This window comes from Heterodontus francisci, chromosome 48, assembly GCF_036365525.1.
Source record: "Heterodontus francisci isolate sHetFra1 chromosome 48, sHetFra1.hap1, whole genome shotgun sequence".
Classification (NCBI taxonomy): Eukaryota; Metazoa; Chordata; class Chondrichthyes; order Heterodontiformes; family Heterodontidae; genus Heterodontus; species Heterodontus francisci.
In genome coordinates this window covers 11,961,898-11,983,276 of record NC_090418.1, presented here as the reverse complement: position 1 = coordinate 11,983,276, position 21,379 = coordinate 11,961,898, and the positions used below count along the sequence as shown (strand labels likewise).

Below are 21,379 nucleotides of genomic sequence, written 5' to 3'. Positions count from 1 at the left end.
GTACTGGGGCTGCACCCTGACCCCATCATTCCATTCTTCCTTCGGGTCTATGCGCATCTTTTTTTCTTAATCTTTCATGCCTCCTCCAGTTTTCTCAACATTTCTCTCCTGAAAGTGCGAAGGCACAGTTCCATTGACGCTAGTCAATCGCCCGTGTCTCGACTAAATATCCGCCGTTCAACAGTGTGTGCTGACTCACTATTCAACTACGGGAGGGGGTACACGGAGGACCTAATGCTACAATCATCTAGCCAACAACAATTTACATTTATATAGTGCATTTGACATAGTAAAACAAAAGCAAGAACCTAATCAATGAAATACAATTTTGACACCGATCCACAGGAGATATTAGGGTAGATGACCAAAAGTTTGATCAATAAGGAAGGCGTCATACTAGGCTCCCACCTGCCAAGAATGAGGCACATTAATTTTGACATGAACAGTGATTTTAAACTGTTACTGGAGTGAAGAAAGGACTTGTTACACAAATCAGCTGTGGCTGGAAATTACATTTGCATATTAACAGACAGTGACTGGAAGGACATTTGACCATTCCCTGACACATTCAACCCACAATAGACCTTGATCATCAGGTATTGTGTGTAACAGGAGCATTCCAGAGACTGTTATATACAATCCAAGACGTGGTCAGACTAGTTAGCCACATGACGAACCTGCTTGGCTACCAGGGTTTTTCTGAATTGTACAAACAGTTTGAACCGAGAAAGTCTGTTTGCTCCTGGACTGAGAAGATCTCTCCTGTCGGCTCCCATCTCTTTCTCACAAGCCTCTGAATCCACTGGAGACACATGAACCCCAAGAGAAAAAGGTCTCCTACAGTGAACAAGGTTTAAGAAGAATACTGGGCCCCAATGAAAAGCAAGATCTACCTGCAGTCAAGGACTCTACAATGATATCAAAGAACCGTAACAAAAACTCTTCTGATATTGCCTCAACCTTTTCCACTTCATTTTTCTTCTGCTCTTTTCTGTCTCTACTTGCATGTGTGTATCGCGTATGCATGCTAGCGTGGGGCGTGTCGTGTATCCGTAGGCATTAACCGAATTAGCGTTTAAATTTAATAAACTTCAACTTTTCTTCTTTAAACCTAAGAAAGCCTGCTTGCGCTGGTTTCTTCGCCTTATAATTGGAAAGCGGTGAACAAGAGTTCACCAAAGGGGGAGCTAAAAAGTGTGTTTAAAATTAAACCCTGTTACACTAAGACCAGGTGAAGGTGGAAAGGGAGCCTTGGTTTCTCACCTGGTTGTGGCAGAGGTTTTAAAGAGAGTGTTAAAGAGGTGAGAGAGGCGGAAAGATTCAGGGAGGGAATTCCAGAGCTTTGGCATGAGGCAGCTGAAAGCACGGCCATGATGGTGAAGTGATAGAAATCGGGAATGCGCAACAGGCCAGAATTGGAGGAGCGCAGAGATCTCGGAGGGTTGTAAGGCTGAGAGGAGATTACAGAGCTAAGGAGGGGGAGAGGAGAGGCCCAAGATTATATGTAAACAAGGGTGAGGATTTTAAAAACTGAACCACTGGCAAGACGGGGAGCCCAGCACAGGAGGTGATGGATGATTGAGATTTGGGATGGCAACAGTGATAGGGAACGGAGGTTGTGGCAGGGACTAAAGGCCATGTCTTCGCAATATTTAGTTGGAAGAAATTTCTACTCACCCAATTCTGGATGTCGGACGAGCAGTATGATAAATTAGAGCCTGTGGAAGGGTTGAGAGAGGTGGTGGTGAGAGAGAGCGGAGTGTCACTGGCATAATTGTGGAATCTGATGTTGTGTTCTTGGATGATATTGCCAAAGGGTAGGATGTAGATGAGAAATAGAAGGGGGCCAAAGTTAGATGCTTGGGGACTCTAGGGAAAACAGAGCAAGAGTGGGAAGAGAAGCCACTGCAGGTGATTCTCTGGCTACGATTAGATAGATCAAGGTGGGACCAGACTAAGGCAGTTCCACCCAGCTGGACAATGGAGAAGAGGAGTTTCAGGAGGAAGGTGTGGTCAACCGTGTCAAAGGCCACACACAGGTCTAGAAGGAATAGTTTATCATGGTCATAGTCATAACGAATGTCACTAGCGATTTTAATGGGGGTCATTTCAGTACTGTGGCCAGGCTGCAAACCTGACTGGAGGGATTCAGCCATGGAATTGTGGGAAAGACGGGCGCGGATTTGGGAGGCAACAACTCGTTCAAGGACTTGGGAGAGAAAAGGGAGGTTGGAGATAGGGTGGGAGTTTGCAGGTACAAAGGAGTCCAGAGTAGGTTTTTTTTTTTGAGAAGGGTGGATGACGGCAGATTTGAAGTGGAGGGAGTCAGTATCAGGGGACAGGGAACCAATAACAGTATCAGCAGCGGGAACATCAGGAGAAGTTTGGCCCGGTGGGCAAGGAGAAAGGGAAGGAAGCAGCAGAGGCAGCTGATCGGATGCTCTCCATCGTTGTGACAACAAAGTCCACGAGCTCCTCATACTTATTGCTGGAGGTGAGGATGAGGGAGGCAGTGGAGTGTGATAGAGAGATGTGCAGTAGAGAAAAGGCAGTGGGGATTTTCTTTGCTGAATAGTCTTCGAACAGTGAGCAGTTTTAGTCACAGCAAGCGTAGCCCGATAATGTGCTCCAGCCAGATCTGGCGATGGATGGCTGAACCAATTGTTCACCAAAGATGTTCAAATCTGCGTTCCTCGGGCTTAAGGGAGCGGAGATGAGGGGTATAATGGGGGTGGGGGGGAGCGATGAGGGGAAGAGAGAGTCACAGTTTTAGTGAAGAAGGTATGATTTAGTAAATCGAGAGCTGCAGAAATGACCTGTGAATTGTCGACCAAATGCTGGAAATTAGAAAGTGAGCTAAGTGACTTGAGGGAGAGTTTTGTTCCAGAGAGTGGACACAGAAAGAAGTGGGGTGGAGAGGGATGGGGAGGAAACATGGATACAGAGCAATACAGGGAATGATCAGAGATTCCCTTATCAGTGATAGCAACGATAGGCGCAGTGAAGCCACGTGAGATAACAAGGTCGAGTGGGTGGTCCTGAATGTGGGTAGGAGAGTTTATATGGAGGGAGAGATTTAGGTCGGAAAGGAAGGCAGTGAACTCAGAGCAGAGCAAGCAAGAAGAGTTGAGATGGAGGTTAAAATCACCAAGGATGAGAAGTCACTCAGTGCAGAGGCTAAGGGAGAAAAGCAGAGCAGATAGCTCATTGAGAAACTTGAAGTGATTAGATTAGAGATCAAGCACTGAAACAGGCCTTTCGGCCCACCGAGTCTGTGCCGACCATCAACCACCCATTTATACTAATCCTACACTAATCCCCTATTCCTACCAAACATCCCCACCTGTCCCTGTATTTCCCTACCACCTACCTATACTAGTGACAATTTATAATGGCCAATTTACCTACCAACCTGCAAGTCTTTTGGCTTGTGGGAGGAAACCGGAGCACCCGGAGAAAACCCATGCAGACACAGGGAGAACTTGCAAACTCCGCACAGGCAGTACCCAGAATCGAACCCGGGTCCCTGGAGCTGTGAGGCTGCGGTGCTAACCACTGCACCACTGTGCCGCCCATATTTGGATGGGTGATAAAAAAACAAGGATTTTAAATGAGAGGCGTGAAACAGGTGAGATGCGCAACAAGGAGAGGTTGCCAGAGGAATAGGGAGACGGACTAAGGTGTGATTTAGAGATGAGGGCTACACCACCATCGTAGAGGTTTGAGGGAAAAGTAGGGGAAGGTATGGCCAGTGGAAGCTTCGTTAAGAGGAAAGGTGTCACCATCCTTCAGCCATGTCTCAGTCAAGGCCATCATGTGAATATGATCATCCACAATAAGCTCATGGACAGCAAGGGCCTCGTACACAGGTGAACGCGCATGTTGGAGGTAGCTGTGCAGAGGAGCAGTGAGAACCGATCTACTGGCAGAGACTACAGACTCAGAGTGGGGATTAATGAGAGGAACAGGAGGAAGTTGGCAGGATTAGCTCCTGGCAGGTGTGCAGGGTGGGGATGGAGTAGGATGGGACAATGGGGGTTGCTGCTTGTTCAGAGGCGGCGCCGAATGCCTCGGTGGGCCTTTTTGCAGGATGACAAGAGGGAAGCTGTAGGCTTATTTAAGCAGATGGTGAGCCTGGGATGACAGCAAGAGAGTTGGAAAGGTGATGGGTGAAGAAGAATCGGGATTTGTGCAGTGTGGAGAAAAGGAGGCAGAGAGGAGTAAAGAGAAAAGAAGAAAAGGGAGAGAAAAGAAGAAAAGGGAGAGAAAAGAAGAAAAGGGAGAGAAAAGAAGAAAAGGGAGAGAAAAGAAGAAAAGGGAGAGAAAAGAAGAAAAGGGAGAGAAAAGAAGAAAAGGGAGAGAAAAGAAGAAAAGGGAGAGAAAAGAAGAAAAGGGAGAGAAAAGAAGAAAAGGGAGAGAAAAGAAGGAAAGGGAGAGAAAAGAAGAAAAGGGAGAGAAAAGAAGAAAAGGGAGAGAAAAGAAGAAAAGGGAGAGAAAAGAAGAAAAGGGAGAGAAAAGAAGAAAAGGGAGAGAAAAGAAGAAAAGGGAGAGAAAAGAGGTGCAGAGTGGCAATCACAAAGGGTGAGCAAATGGACGGGGAAACTAAGCTATGTAGACAGCATGGTCACACACACAAGATAACTGTGGCTTTGAAATGGATGTGGGAGTACAAAGGAGAATAACACATGGGTAAAACTAGATTGATAGTCAGAGGCTGATGAAGTTGACGTAGTGAAACCAGTGATGAAGAGATGACCAGGTGATGAGAGAGGAAATTTGACATACATTGCGGATTGCATTTCCAAAATATTTTAATTATTTTCTGCGGCCGTGTTGAAACAGCTACTGCTGGAGCCAAGACGCCCGCATGAAGACAAGACACTGACTCCTGTGGAAGAATCCCCGAGGAACCCACCGCTCGTAAAGTCTAAGAGGAGGTGCCATTCCTCCAACTGTCAAAATGGTAGATCAAAGACTTTATTTTATTACGAAAGCAGGAAGTGCTGGAAATACAAAGCAGGTCTGGCAGCATCTGTGGAGAGAGAAACAGAGTTAACGTTTCAGGTCTGTGACCTTTCATCTGAACTGAAACGTTAACTCTGTTTCTCTCCACTGATGCTGCCAGACGTGCTGCATATTTGCCGCATTTTCTGTTATTCCAGATTTCCAGCACCTGCGACATTTTGCCCTTTCTTTTTAGTCGTTGCTTCAAACCACCAGTCGAGTTTTGATAGCGAAGCAGCCCGAGACGGCAAAGCAATTTATTCAACGGCCCGCTACTGCCTAGTCTACAATACAGGAATAACGACAGCTCGATTAAATTAACTAGAGGTACAGGGTGCAGCAACATCGATGTCAATCCCATTATTGATAATTTCAGTCACTGTACTGATTGAAGTGATTAATAAACAGCAGCAGTGCGTTCCGGTTCATGAGGCACTGGCACCGGTACTGGGGAAAGTGATGACTGTACCATTGGGTCTACACCTGAACTGTGCTGGGGCCGGTTTTCTAGCGAGCAGCATAACAAGGGAAGCAGAGAGGGTTTTAAACAGAATAGTGGGGTCAAGGGATCAAATTTGGGAAGATATGGTAAATCAAGGAGTAGAGACAAGGCAAGAGAGAAAGATATTAATATGGGAAATGACAAACATACTGTGACAGGAAGGGACTGAGCATACAAATCTAAGAGTAAATCAACAGATAAGGCTATAGGTTACAAAAATAATATAAGCACAAAACTAAAGGCTCCGTATCTAAATGCATGTAGCATTCGAAACAAAACAGATGAACTGAGAGCACAAATAGAAATAAATAAGTACAATCTGATAGCCATTACACAGACATGGCTGCAGGATGACATAGATTGGGACCTGAATATTGAAGAGTACATGGCTTCTAGGAAGGTCAGGAAGCTAGGAAACAGGTTAATTAATGATAGTATTAGCGCAATAGAGAGGGATGACCTAAGTTCAGGAGACCAGGACGTAGAAGCAGTTTGGATGGAAATGAGAAATCAAAGGCAAGAAGTCACTTGTGGGAGTGGAGTACAGGCTACCTAACATTAACCACACTGTTGGACGGGGTATAAAGGAACAACTAATAGCAGCTTGTCAGAAAGGTAGTGATAATTATGGGGGATTTTAGTCTACATACAGACTGGAAATATCAGATGGGCAGAGGTAGCCCAGATGAGGAGTACATAGAATGCTTTCAGGATAATTTCTTGGAACAATACGTTCTGGAGCCAACCAGAGAGCAGGATTTACTAGACCTGGTATTGTGCAATGAGATAATTAATTAATGACCTCATAGTTAAGGCACCCCTCGGTAGCAGCGATCATAATATGATTGAATTTTACATTCAGTTTGAGAGAGGGAAGAGTGGGTCCAAGACTAGTAATTTAAACTTAAATAAGGACAATTATGAGGGCATAAAAGCAGAGCTTGATAAAGTGAACTTGCAAATCAGGTTAAGGGATAGGTCAATATCAGTGGCAGATATTTAAGAACACACAGAATAGATACATTTCAACGAGAAAGAAAAATTCCAAGGGTGGGACCATCCGTGATTAACTAAAACAGTTAAAGATAGTATTAAACTTAAAGAAAAAGCCTATAATTGCGCAAAGATGGGAGGCAGGTCAGAAGATTGGACAGAATATAAAAAACAGCAAGAATGACTAAAAGATTGATAAGGAAGGTAAAATTAGAGTATGAGAGAAAGCTAGCTAGAAATATAAAGACAGACAGTAAGAGTTTCAATAGGTATTTAAAAAAGAAGAGAGCCAACAAAGTGAGCGTTAGTCCTACAGAAGGTGAGTCTGGGGAATTAATAATGGATAATAAGGAGATGGCAGATGAATTAAGCAGATATTTTCCATTGGTCTTCACTATTGAGGATACAAGTAACATCCCAGTATTAGCTGTAAGTCAGGAAATGGAAGGGAGGAACTCAAGAAAATTACAATCACCAGGGATGTGGTACTGAACAAATTGTTGGAGCTGCGGGCTGACAAGTCCCTGGGTCCTGACGGACTTCATCCGAGAGTGTTAAAAGAAGTGGCTAGTGAGATAGTTGATGCATTAGTTTTAATTTTCCAAAATTCCCTAGATTTGGGGACAGTTCCATTAGATTGGAAAATAGCGAATGCAATTCCTTTATTCAAAAAGGGAGGGAGACAAAAAGCAGGAAACTACAGGCCAGTTAGCTTAACATCTGTCTTAAGGAAAATGTTAGAATCATTAAAGACGTTATAGCAGGGCATTTAGAAAAATTCAAGTTAATCAGGCAGATTCAATATGTTTTTGTGTAAGGGAAATCATGTTTAATCAATTTATTGGAGTTCTTTGAGGGAGTTACATGTGCTGTGGATAAAGGGGAACCAGTGGATGTATTGTACTTAGATTTCCAGATGGCATTTAAGGTGCCACAAAGGTTATTTCAGAAAATAAAAGTTCATGGTGTAGGGGGTAGCATTGGATAGAAGATTGGCTAGCTAACAAGAAACAGAGAGTAGACATAAATGGGTCATTTGCTGATTGGCAATATGGAACAACTGGTGTGCCACAGGGATCTGTGCTGGGGCCTCAATTTTTTTTACAATTTATATAAATGACTTAGATGAAAGGACCAAAGGTATGGCTGCTAACTTTCCTGATGAGACAAAGATAGGTAGGAAAGTAACTTGTGAAGATATAAGGGGGTGGGGGGGGGGGGGGGTACAAAGGGATATTGATAGGTTAAGTGAGTGGGCAAAGACCTGGCAAATGGAGTATAATGTGGGAAAGTATGAAATTGTCCACTTTGGCAGGAAGAATAACAAAGAAGCATATTATCTAAATGGCGAGAGATTGCAGAGCTCTGAGATGCAGACGGATCTGGGTGTCCTAGTGCAATGATCGCGAAAGGTTAGTATGCAGGTACAGCACCTAATTAGGAAAGCTAATAGAATGTTATCGTATATCGCGAGGGAAATTGAATACAAATGTAGGGAGGTTCTGCTTCAGCTCCACAGGGCATTGGTGAGAACACATCTGGAGTACTGTGTACAGTACTGGTCTCCTTATTTAAGGAAGGATGTAAATTCGTTGGGGGCAGTACGGCGAAGATTTACTAGACTAATACTTGAAATGGGCAGGCGGTCTTACGAGGAAAGATTGGACAGGCTAGGCTTGTATCTGCTGGAATTTAGAAGAGTAAGAGGCGACTTGATTGAAACATACAAGATCCTGAGGGGTCTTGACAGGGTGGATGTGGAAAGGATGTTCCTCCCTTGTGGGAGAATCTAGAACTAGGGGCCACTGTTTAAAAATAAGGGGTCGCCCATTTAAGACAGAGATGAGGAGAAATTTTTTCTCTGAGGGTCGTGAGTCTTTGGAATTCTCTTCCTCAATATGGCAGTGGAAGCAGAGTCTTTGAATATTTTTAAGGCAGAGATAGATAGATTCTTGATAAGCAAGGGGATGGAAGGTTATCGGGGGTAGGTGGAAATGTGGAGTAATCAGTTCAGCCATGAACATATTGAATGGCGGATAAGGCTGGAAGGGCCGAGTGATTAGATTAGATTAGATTAGAGATACAGCACTGAAACAGGCCCTTCGGCCCACCGAGTCTGTGCCGAACATCAACCACCCATTTATACTAAGCCTACACTAATTCCATATTCCTACCAAACATCCCCACCTGTCCCTACACTTCCCTACCACCTACCTACACTAGTGACAATTTATAATGGCCAATTTACCTATCAATCTGCAAGTCTTTTGGCTTGTGGGAGGAAACCGGAGCACCTGGAGAAAACCCACGCAGACACAGGGAGAACTTGCAAACTCCACACAGGCAGTACCCGGAATCGAACCCGGGTCCCTGGAGCTGTGAGGCTGCGGTGCTAACCACTGAGCCGAGTGGCCGAATCCTGCTTCTATTTCGTATGTTCGGATCTCATCCAGAGGATGGATCCGGTGGAACAAATCCTTATTAGGGATGGTCTTACTGGGCAGCCCTCTTTGCCAGTGCTGTGTGACGCGAGATCCCAAGTGCCCCCACCAGCCCCTCCCCCGTCAAGCAAGACACGGTTCGGTCGAAGAGGCAGCCTTAGGTGCAAAGCGCCGCTGCAGATCGCTCTAACAGCTGTTATGGTCAAATCCAATGCACAAGTTTGCTTCCAAGTCAGAAGGTTGATTGATTAAATCAGAAGTGCAAACTCTGGCCAATATCTCCCTTCCTATTCCAGGACAACTACAGGACCTCAAATGCCGGCCTGACCCGAGGTCAGCTAACTCAGGACCGACCAGGAATTGGACGAGGGGACCTCCCTGGCCTGCGTGACTCCACGCCCACACGCTCGCCTCTCTCATCTGTCTGGAATTCTTGTCATTTCCCCCGCCAACGCCACCCACCCCCCACCCGAGATCCCTCCCCACCATTTCACTGTAGCTTACCTGGAGTGGACTTAGGGGTATTAAAGATGCTTTCTAAATCTGCAAGCGCCGCGTATTTGTCGGCTTGTGAGGCGGCCTGTTTACCGGAGGTGGTGACCGTTGAACTTGCGGGCACGGACGTGGCCTGAGGGCTACTGAACGATCCGAAACTAGTGCTGGAAGATTTTGGGAAGGTATCAAAGTTTGCAAAGTTAGCGCTGCTCGAACCACCTGTTGCAAATGAAGAAAACAAAAAGGAATGGGAGGAAAAAAAACTAAAATAAAAACAAAAACAAAGCAACAAAAATAAAAAAAATTGACACAAGAACCAATGTTTACACGGGGGCACGCACAGCCTCGCAAGTCTCCAAGTCCAACGGTTCCGCCACTTAGAGCTTTCTAAGGGGGTTTGATATAGCGTCGAATCAAAACTGGGTTTGTGGGATGCTGTGTGTTGTGTTAACTCTGCCCCGGGTAAGGCATCTGGTGACCCTGGATTTACCCTACCCCCGTTCCTCGCCACGCCCCACCTCACCATTCCCCAACCACTGCAAGATGGGCACCAAGTCAACAGCATTCAGATCAAAACCAAAGACTACTCAGGCTGAGGATCACTGTATTACAACCATCACGCCGAAGTACTGCAGTCCACAGATGGGATCCTTGTACAATCTTATCAGGCTCAATTCACCAGTGGAACTCCCTGTCCACAAGATGGGAAAACAATGAAGTCAAATGGTGAAAGCGTGCGAATGACTCACTCACACAGACACACGTGGCCAGACCCACTACTCTCACACGCACATTCAACCCAGACAGCCACTGCGTTCACCCGGACACTCTAACATACACAGACAATCATCCAGTCAAAAGATCACCCTGTTCCTTAAAACGTCCGCACTGAAACAGTTACTTGCTGAGTCAAAGAAAAGCAAGGCCTTAGTCTGAGCTCTGAGATGCCAATTTTGGTCCCACGGCAAATGTTTTGGGGAACCAGATGCCAGGGAAAGCTAAATAAATGACCAAGCATTGCCCGGGGAAATGTAGTCCCCTCATTTTTCTCCCCTCCTCTACCAAAGATGCAGATTCTTAGGTTCTGGTTACATGGAGACCCCCCTCCTCTGCTGCCTGACCCATTGATCCCATATCCCATTCTCTCCCGACCCCCCTCTCTATTCAGCTCCTGGCTCTTGCTGCGTGGACCGGTGGGGAAGGGTGGGTGGGGGGGGGGGGGGGCATCACGAGTGCTGGCCGCCCTCCAGCTCTTCATCCAAGGCAACATGTGCCAGCAGCTACTCCACCACAGAGGCAAGGCACCAATGCCCACATGGAGGAAGGAGCCACTGGATGCCAATCAGAAGTGAAAACTCTCCCGAGTCAGAGCTGTGCCAAAGGATTGAAGGTAGTGGTAGTGGTTGTATAGTGGCAGGGAGGTACTGAAGCATTTGTTTTCAAACTGAACCGATAGGAGGAAGCTGATTAACCTGCACCCCACCGACCCAGCACATTTCCCTAATCCAGACACATTCGCCAATATAGGTCTCAAACTTACAACACCTGAAGGCTCAGATTTGTTTCAATTACTCGCCTGGATGTCTGATCAGTAGAAGCTGGTACTAAAAAGTACAGGAAAGAAGGTCCCATGTTCCATCCTCAGTTTGTATGGAGTTGGTGCATCTCAGCTGAGGCAGCACTTTGTTAAAAATATAATGCCTGCACTTAGCGATACCACCCAGTGTAATTTAACAAGATTTGCAGTTGCACTGCCAAGATGTTGTGGGGAGACAAACATCACCCAACACTTTGCCTGGAAGGAATAATGTGATGCAGTCAGCACTATTGAGCTGTACTGCACAAAGGGGCCTAACTCTCGGCCACCTCCCTTCCACAAGACCGCAGGATGTTAACCGCAACCCCGGCACTCACCAACGCCGTCAAGAAAGATGGTGAGAAACCCCCTCGTGTGCAGACAATTAATGAAGTGGTGTAACGAGTAACTTGATGCCAACAGGCTGTAGACAGGCAGGACTGCACTGAAGTTCTCCACATGACTAAGTGCAGAACTCAACAATGGGTAGCATTTCGACTCAGCAAAGCACCAACAGTCAGAACGGTCTCAAGCGACACCCTGTGCATGAGCAGCAGTGGTGTCAATATTCACTCCATTCTTTAAAGATTCATTCACGGAATGGGTGCGTCACTGGTCAGGCCAGCATTTAGTGCCCACCCCTAGCTGGAGGTGAGCCACCTTCTTGAACCGCTGCAGTCCGTGTGGTCTAGGTACACCCACAGTGCGGTTAGGGAGGGAGTTCCACGATTTTGACCCAACGCCGATGAAGGAACAGCGATATAGTTCCAAGTCAGGATGGTGTGCGGCTTGGAAAGCTTGTCTGCTGCCCTTGACCTTCTAGGTGGTAGAGGTCGTGGGTTTGGAAAATGCTGCCGAAGGAACCTTGGTGAGTTACTGCAGTGTATCTTGCAGATGGTACACACTGCTGCCACTGTGCACCGGTGGTGGAGGGAGTGAATGGTTAAAGGTAGCAACAGCTGCTTTCCTTTCCCTCCCCCTTTCACTACTAAGCTAATGGGGGCGAGGGGCAGGGAAGTGAGGTATTGGAAGTCTACTGACAGTCCTGGAACTACACCCAGCAAGAGTCGCTGTCTTTGTGAAGGGAAAGACATGGACCCCATCACTGCAAGTTCCCGTACACATCACAGAGCTGAAATAGTGGTGCACATGGTCCCCGACTTAGTCTCATTCAAGGAGAGAAGCTGAAGCTAGGGATAAAGTGGCAGAGTTGCCCTGAGCCACTTTCTCATCTCTCCTAGTCTTCAGTTGGCAGTGCGACACTGGTAGACTTCAGGGGCTGCGCATTTGGGAGAGCAAGCTGTTACCTTTTAGCAAGTACCTTAATACTTTCATTCTCTACCCTGAAGACCCCTATAATCTGGGAAAGTCAAAATACAAACAGAACAATATTTAACGAGAAAAATACTGTTCAGAGAATTTGCAACAGAAGCTGTTGGGAGGTCAGGGCCAGAGCGGCAAGAGTCACTTTGTGTTTCCTACCCCTCCTCCCACATTCCTCCGAGTCTCACTTCCCAAAACTCCTGATGTTGTAGACTGGGAAGCAGCATGCTTCAAATAGGCTCCGAGTGGGATCCGAGCTCTCAAGTCTCCAAGTCGGGCGATGGCAAGTGTCGAGGCTGCAAATGATCGCATCCTGCATCCTTCCATTCCTCCTCTCAATAAAAAGAGTGGGGGACAAGTCTCACTGTGAAGTGGTACTTTTTGACTAGGTACCACACAGGATTTACAGCACAGGAACGGGCCATTTGGGCCCAATTGGTCTATCCTGGTGCTAACACTTCACACAAGCTTCCCATACTCGGCCCTCATGTCCCTCTGTTCCCTTCTCCCTCATGCATACATCAGGCCTCACCTTAAATACATCAACACTCTTTCCTATGGCAGCAAGTTCTACATTCTGAGTAAAGAATTTCTTCCGACATTCTTTATTTGATCTGCCATGGCCACCTTATATTTATACTTCCTGGCTGTGAACCCGCTCACAAGCAGAAACAGTTTCTCCATGTACACACTTTAAACCTGCCCTAATTTTAAAGACCACCAAAACATCCGATAGTAGCTACAGAGCTCCCCACCACCTCCCCCCATCACTGCAGTACTGAGCTAGACAGACCAGGAAGGTTTCAGGTTGAATCTGCACCCCACTCCGCCCCCATTGTAATATTGTTAGCGGTGTTTACACTTGACCTCAGTTATTACTGGGGGAGACAGAGAGAGAGAGAGAGAGGGAGAGAGAGGGTAACAACCAGCCAAGGCTCATGTTTGCGATCAGGTGACCCCTGCCGGAAAGCGCACCGTGCAGGCACTATAACCAAGGGCTGCGATGCCCCCTCTGGTCGAACAGCCATGTCACCATTCATAGGCTAGTACACAAAAAGAGAGATCTGGATGACACACCCAAGGCCTGCTGGATTGTGTGACCCAAGGTAACATAATCCAAAATCAGTTTCCACATGCAGGCTGACCATACTCAGCTCTACCTCTCCTCCACCTCTAAACTGGCTGTTTGCTTGTCGGACATCCAGCACTGGATGAGATTAAATTTCCCCCAACAAAATACCAAGAAGAGTGAAACCACCGTTCTTGGTCCCCATCGCAAACTCTGCTCCCTAGCCACCAACCCCACCTCGCTCCCTGGCAGCTGTCTGAGGCTGAACCAGACTGTTCGCAACCTTGGTGTTATACCTGACCCCGAGATGAGCTTCCGACCACACATCCGCACCACCACTAAGATCTCTCATCTCCACCTCCATAACACCGTCCGACTTTTCCCCCGCCTCAGCTTATTTGCTGCTGAAATCCTCATCCAAACCTGTTACCTCTAGTCTTTGACTATTCCACACACTCTTGGCCAGTCTCCCATATCCTACCCTCTGCAAACTTGAGGTCATTCGTAACTCTGCCGCCTGTGCCCTAACTCGCGCCAAGTCCCGCTCACCCATCTCCACTGTGCTCGCGAATATACATTGGCTCCCGGTCAAGCGTTTTTAAAATTATCATCCTGGTTTTCAAATCACTTCATGCCCTCGCCCTCCTCCATATCCACATAACCCTCCCTAGATCCATGCGGTCCACAAATGGTCCATTGAGCATCCCCGATATTAATCGCTCCACCACTGGCAGCCGTGCCTTCAGCTGTCTGGACCCAAAGCTCTGGAATTCCCTCCCCGTACCTCTCTGCCTCTCTCCTCTAAGACACTCCTTAAAAACTACCTCTTTAATTCAGCTTTTGGTCACGTACCTCGGATTCTAATCTGTTCCATAATGCTTCTGTGACACAGCTTGGGACACTTTATTACATTAAAGATGTTATATGATTATAAGCTGTGTGTCCCAGAGAGTGTGTATGTGCGTGTGAGACCAAGTGATATGAAAGCACAGAAATACGCCATTCGGCCCATCTGCTCCGTGCTGGTGTTTATGCTCCACACGAGCCTCCTCCCTCCCCCTACTTCATCTCACCCTATCAGCATATCCTTCTATTCCTTTCTCCCTCATGTGTTTATCCAGCTTCCCCTTAAATGTATCGACACAATTCACCTCGACCACTCCCTGTGGTAGCGTATTCCACATTCTCACCACTCTCTGGGGAAAGAGGTTTCTCCTGAATTCCCCATTGGATTAATTAGTGGCTGTCTTATATTGATGGCCCCCAGTTTTAGACTCCCTGCACGAGTGGAAAACATCTTCTCTACATCTACCCTATCAACGTCCTTCATAAATTTAAAGGCCCCGACAAACTAGGAGCTGAGTAAATGTTACAAGGTGCCATACCTGAGGTTGCGGACTGGGCCTGGAAAGCAGCTTGGTTGGCCGAGGGGAAATTTCCAACACTGCCCGGACCTCCGCCGCCGGTGAACGCATTGAAGCCGGGGAAACCCGGATGTGCTGTTTGCTGAGCTGAAAGGAAAACGGAACCATTTGCTGCTGCAACTGCAGGGCACTTTCATCCAGCACTCGCATTTCTAGACGTGGGACAACCTTGGACCTCTACCTGTTTTATTCAGTCGTAGAGGCTGAACTGACATCACGGGTATATTTGACACGTATTCCGACACACGTGTGAGCATGGCCAATATAAATCCCTCCATTGAGAATCATGCCTGGGACAGAAATACTGTTTCTGTACCCAGCTTATCGAATCCCTTTATTGTTTTAAGGACCTCAACTAAATCACCCCTCAACCATCTAAATTCAAGGGAACATGAGCCAAGCTTACATTCTCGTAATTTAACTCTTTTCACCCCGGTATCATTCTGGTGAATCTGCACTGCACCCCCTCCAAGGCTAATACATCCTGCCTGAGGCGCTCCAGAGAAAAAAACAGGGTTCTCACTCCTAATCATGACCACCTTCTGGAATCTGGTGAGCGTTGGCAGGCTATTCAACCGTGGGAGGGACGTCGCAGCTGAGCCTGGTGCGTCTTCATCCGACGCTCGCCCCTTGGTCCGAGGCATCGGACAATGATAAAACCAGGTTCTGCTGCCACTGTCCCTTCATGGTCGAATAGTCCGCCATCTAGACTCGCGCACTCAGCAGATACATGTGAAACTCAACACAAACAGCAGTAGCTTTCATAGACCAAACTGCTGGAGGTAAGAGGGGATGGGGGAGGCGCAACCCCTCCCGCCAACCCCCCCACCACCCCCCCAGTTTCAGTTCAATACACAAAATCTTACCTCCAAAGCCGGGGAAGGCCCCAAAGGCCTGTGCAGCAGCATGCTGAGGTGCGGGGGCAGCAAAAGGGTCACCTCCAATGTCCGCCAGAAGATCAAGCTGCGACTTCTTTGTCTGTTGCTGATTTTGTTGCTGCATCGGTGCCTGGCTGGCAACCTAGGAGGGGAGTCAGGGGGTGGAGTGAAGAAAACAGGAGGTAAAACACAGAGCCTTGCGGCCTACGAACAGCAGCTCCAGCCCCTGGGCCCAATATTTATCCCTCCACAAGCATCACTAAAACTGACGATCTCATCATTACCACACTGCAGTTTGCGCACAAATTGGCCGCCAAAGGGCTTCGGAACACCCCGAGGTCGTGAAAGGCGCTATATAAATGCAATTCTTTCTTCAATGGGAACAACAATAATTTGCACCTGCATAGTGCCTTCAGCATAGTGAAACACCCCAAGGACCATGTCAAACATATCCCGGTGCAGAAACCTGGACATTCCATTCAAATGTACTGATGAATAATGTCTCTTTTACCCTGCAACCCGGGTTCAAATCAGTCTGCGGGCAGTCACGGTCCTCAGTACATTGAGCTTTGCAGTCTCTATCAAGCTATGGGAACGCACGTGCTCAAAGGGTATAACCGGCAGTTTTGTTGAAAGAAATAAGGGAAGCACTTGCATTTATATAGTGTTGGCCAGGGGCTGCAAGAAGTACAGAATCTGTTACAAACTGCTGGATTGTTTGTAAACTCAAGTAACCTGAGCTCAGACACTGGCTAGTGCTGGTAAAAACCAGTTTGAACTAATTAATTTATGTGACAGACAAGGGAGAGATCACAGGAATAGAGCCTTATTTGGACACGGTGTGATACCGGGGTCTTTGGGCCTGGGCCAATAAGGAGAAGATACGAACGAGGTGAGCAGGCCTAAACCAACCGGAAAGAAACAGCACAGTTTGAAGAGATAAGAAAGAGAATAAGTATGGAGAATCTCAGGCATAGAGCCAGCGAGAAACTCCGGAGACCAACCATCGCGGAAGTGCAAGACCCTGCGTGAGCAACGCGGCGACGACGTAAAAGAGAGAACGGAACGCCTGGCCAGCGTCAGCTCTCCCCTTTTTCGGGTATTATCCTTTGTTTTCTGTGACTAGGTCAGGGAAAGGTCAGAGGAACCTAGTGGGTGTGCTTATCAATTCTAGCTAGCTTTGTTCTTAACTGTATAACCCAGTTTGAGTTGCATGCTTTTGTCTAACCAAGTGTATAAGCCTTATTCTTACATCACATGAATAAAGTAAATGGATAGTTAAAGAAAGAACTCAGTTTCCCCCTCTTTGTACTAAGCCATTAACAGTAGCTGGTGGATTAGGTGGAGGGTGGCTCTCCTGTAACCCCGATATCCCAAACACCCAGCCTGAGCCTGAATTAAGAGGACTTAGTCCCACGCGACGGCCAGGATCAAGTGGATGAAGGGAATAAAGGGGCCAAGGGGGAATTGACTCCGTGCCACCGTTTACAATAGCGCCTTTCATGAGCTCAGGACGTCCCAATGTGCTTCACAGCCAATGAAGTATTTCTGAAGTGTTGGAATGTAGGAAACGCAGCAGCTGGTTTACGCACAGCAAGATCCCACACACAATGAGACAAATCATCTACGTTTCTAGCAATGTTGACTGAAAGATAAATATTGGCCCCAGGACACTGGGGGGTGGGCAGAGAGCTCCCCTGACTTGTTCTGACAGTGGCCGTGGAACCTTTTCTGAGAGGACAGATGGGGCCTCGGTTGAATGCCTCACCCGAAAGACGGCACCTCTGACAGAGCAGCGCTCCCTCAGTACTGCACTGGGAGTTGTCAGCCTGGATTCTGTCAAGTCTCTGGAGAGGCCACAGGCTGGCTGGTACAGAACAGGAAACATATCAAGCCGGTGTGGTGGGGATGTGGGGGTGGGCACTCTTCGGAGATGGGAGCAGAGGAAGGTTGCGGGGGAGAACCAGAGGGAGCTACAATCTGCACCTTGAGCCTTGCTGCACTCAGCCTTGCACTGCATGACGCCAACACAGGCTGGTTAAAATGAAATGCTTTCTGCCCTGTATCATCGAGATCCTTCCCTTGAGAAGTTTGAAAAGGAATTTAGAATAGCTTTTAAGATAAGATAAGGTGTCCGCACCCTGCCTGCCCAGGGACAGTCATAACAGTTTCCTTACCTTCAGCTCAAAGCTCCTTGTTTGGCCAGCATTTGCGCTGTACCAAGCTGTTCTTAATTTAACAGAAAATTCTGAAAACACACAGCAGAGCCATCAGTAACTGAAGACAGAAACGCACGTTGAGGTTTCAAAAAGACCTCTATCGGGAGAAATTTTTTTTTTTTAAACGTAGCAAAGTATGATGATCTGGAACGCGCTGCCTGAAAGGGCGGTGGAAGCAGATTCAACAGTAACTTTCCAAAGGGAATGAGATAAATAATTGAAAAGGAACATTTTTGCAGGGCTCATGGGGAAAGGGCAGGGGAGGGTGAGGCTAATTGAACAGCTTTTGCAAAGAGCCGTCACAGACGTGATGGGCTGAATGGCCTCCTTCTGTGCCGTAAGATTCTAAGCAATGACGCCTGTGAACGAGAGAGAGAAGGAAAGGCTGAGAGAGGGGCAAGGGTTATATCCACTGTCTGCTTTGCGTGTATTTTGCTCAAGTTTCGGAAGGATGTCAAGGCCTTGGAGAGGTGGGGGGGGGGGGGGGGGGGGGCGGATGAGATTTACCAGTATGATACCAGGGATGAGGGACATCAGTTGTGTGCAGAGATTGGAGAAGGTGGGATTGTTCCCACAGAGAAGGTTAAAAGGACATTTAAGAGAGGTGTTCAAAATTACAAGGGGCTTTGCTGGAGCTAGTAGTGAGAAACTATTTCTACTGGAAAGTGGGTCAGTAACCAGAGCACTGAGATTTAAAGTAATTGGCAAAAAAAAAAAAAACCACTGGGGAAACAAGGAGATTAATGGGAAGAGATTATTTCACATAGGGAGATGTTATGATACGGAACAGACTATCTGAAAAGGTGGTGAAATCAGATTCCACAAAAACTTTCAAAAGGCAGTGGACAGGTAGGTAATTGAAGAGGACTAACCTGCAGGACAATGGGGACAAGGCGGAGGAGCAGGACTGATTGGATAGCTCCGGCACAGACACAATGGGCCGAATGACCTCCTCATGTGCTGTACCATTTTCTAGGCTCAAATCTGCATCTCTCTCCTCAGCTGCTAATGAAGTGGCTGCACAACACCAGCATTTTTTAAAAAATTCTTTCATGGGATGTGAGTGCCACTGACCAGGCCAGCATTTATTGTCCATCCCTAAATTACCCTGGAGAAGGTGGTGGCGAGCTGCCTTCTTGTACCGCTGCTGTCCATGTGGTATAGGTACTCCCACTGTGCTGTTAGGAAGGGAGTTCCAGGATTTTGACCCAGCAACAGTGAAGGAACAGTGATATTCCCCTTGATATTCAATGGCATTATGATCGCTGAATCCCCCAATACCAACATCCTAGGGGTTACCATTGACCAGAAACTGAACTGGAGTAGCCATATAAATACTGTGGCTACAAGATCAGGTCGGAGGCTAGAATCCTGCAGCGAGTAACTCACCTCCTGACTCCCCAAAGCCTGTCCACCATCCACAAGGCACAAGTCAGGAGTGTGATGGAATACTCTCCACTTGCCCGGATGGGTGCAGCTCCAACAACACTCAAGAAGCTCGACACCATCCAGGACAAAGCAGCCCGCTTGATTGGCACCCCATCCACAAACATTCACTCCCTCCACCACCGACACACAGTGGCAGCAGTGTGTACCATCTACAAGATGCACTGCAGCTACTCACCAAAGCTCCTCAGACAACAGTGGAAGCCTCACAGCTCCAGCGACCCGGGTTCAATTCTGGGTACTACCTGTGTGGAGTTTGCAAGTTCTCCCTGTGTCTGCTTGGGTTTCCTCCGGGTGCTCCGGTTTTCTCCCACAGCCAAAAGACTTGCAGGTTGATAGGTAAATTGGCCATTATAAATTTCCCCTATAGGTAGGCGGTAGGGGACTATAGGGACAGGTGAGGATGTGATAGGAATGTGGGATTAGTATAAATGGGTGGTTAATGGTCGGCACAGACTCGGTGGGCCGAAGGGCCTGTTTCAGTGCTGTATCTCTAAATCTAAAATCTAAATCAAATCAAACCCGCGACCTCTACCAACTAGAAAGACAAGGGCAGCAAATGCATGGGATCACCACCTGCAAGCTCCCCTCCGAGTCACACACCATCCTGACTTGGAACTATATCGCCGTTCCTTCACTGTCGCTGGGTCAAAATCCTGGAACTCTGTTCCTTACAGCACTGCGGGTATACCTACCTCATATGGACTGCAGCGGTTCAAGAAGGCAGCTCACCACCACATTCTCAAGGGCAACTAGGGATGGGTAATAAATGCTGGCCTGGCCAGTGCCACCCACATCCCACGGATGAATAAAAAAAAATATGGTTCCAAGTCAGGATGGTGTGTGGCTTGGAGAGGAAGTTGCAGGTGGTGATATTCCCATGCATCTGCTGCCCTTGTCCTTCTGGGTGGTAGAGGTCGTGAGTTTGGAAGGTGCTGTCTAAGGAGCCTTGGCGAGTTGCTGCAGTGCATCTTGTAGATGGTACACACTGCTGCCACTGTGCGTCAGCGGTGGGGGGAGTGATTTGATGAAGGTGGTGGATGGGGTGCCAATCAAGTGGGCTGCTTCGTCCTGGAGCTTCTTGGGTATTGGTGGAGCTGAACTCATTCAGGCAAGTGAAGAGTCAAGTGCATAATCTAGGCAGAGACTTCAGTGCAGTGCAGAGAGCATGCTGCAGTTTTAGAGGTTCCGCCTTTTAGAACAGACTAGGAAGGCCCCATCTGTTTGTTCAGGAGGGTGCATAAAACAGATCCCACATCACTACATGAAGGGTAGGATGTCCTAGATAACAATCATCCCCTTGAAGAACATGGACACTGCTAGGCCATTAATGGATCAGCAAGTCATGTAGATAAGAGCAGTAAGTTAAGACATACTTGCCTTAGAGGGAGTGCGACAAAGCTTCACTAGATTGATTTCTGAGATGACCGGGTTGTCCCATGAGGAAAGATTGAGTAGAATGTGCCTGTATTCTCTGGAGTTTAGAAAAATGAGAGTTGATCTCACTGAAATGTAAAAAACGTCTTAGACGTTTTGACCGGGTACACGCAGAGAGGCTGCCTAACCAGCGGCTGGAGATGTAGAGACTCAGGATGAGGGGTCGGCCATTTAGGACTGAGATGAGGAGAAGTTTCATCACTCAGAGGATTTTGTGCATCTTTGGGATTCTCTACCCCAGAGGGCTCTGCACGGTCGATCGATGAATACACTGAAGACTGACATTGATAGATTTTTCAGCACTAAAGGAATCAAGGGATATGGGCATCAGGCAGGTAAGTGGAGGTGAGGTAGATGATCAGCTGTGATCTTACTGAACCGCAGGACAGGCTCGAGGGGCCAAATGGCCTACACATGATCCTATTTCTTATCTTCTAAGTTACAAAGTGACATAGACAGATTAAGAGAGTGGCAATATGCTGGAAGATGGAATTCTATGCAAGTGCAAGATCATCTACTTTGGATCCAAGACAGACAAACTGCAACATATTTCTCAATGGAAAAGATTAGAA

At 47.3% G+C, this 21,379-nt stretch overlaps 1 protein-coding gene across 4 annotated transcripts in view; it reads right to left on the bottom strand.

Annotated features, from left to right (window-relative positions):
* Positions 1–21,379, bottom strand: part of LOC137357357 (arf-GAP domain and FG repeat-containing protein 1-like) — a 72,148-nt gene that overhangs the window by 14,525 nt on the left and 36,244 nt on the right. For 3 of the 4 annotated variants that reach the window (XM_068023622.1, XM_068023623.1, XM_068023625.1), the window contains 3 exons: positions 15,694–15,847; positions 14,789–14,914; positions 9,445–9,654 (listed from right to left, as the gene is read on the bottom strand). In XM_068023622.1, coding sequence (XP_067879723.1) covers positions 9,445–9,654; positions 14,789–14,914; positions 15,694–15,847 — 490 coding nt within the window. The remainder of the gene's footprint in view (positions 1–9,444; positions 9,655–14,788; positions 14,915–15,693; positions 15,848–21,379) is intronic. The other variant, XM_068023624.1, reaches the window with a different exon arrangement.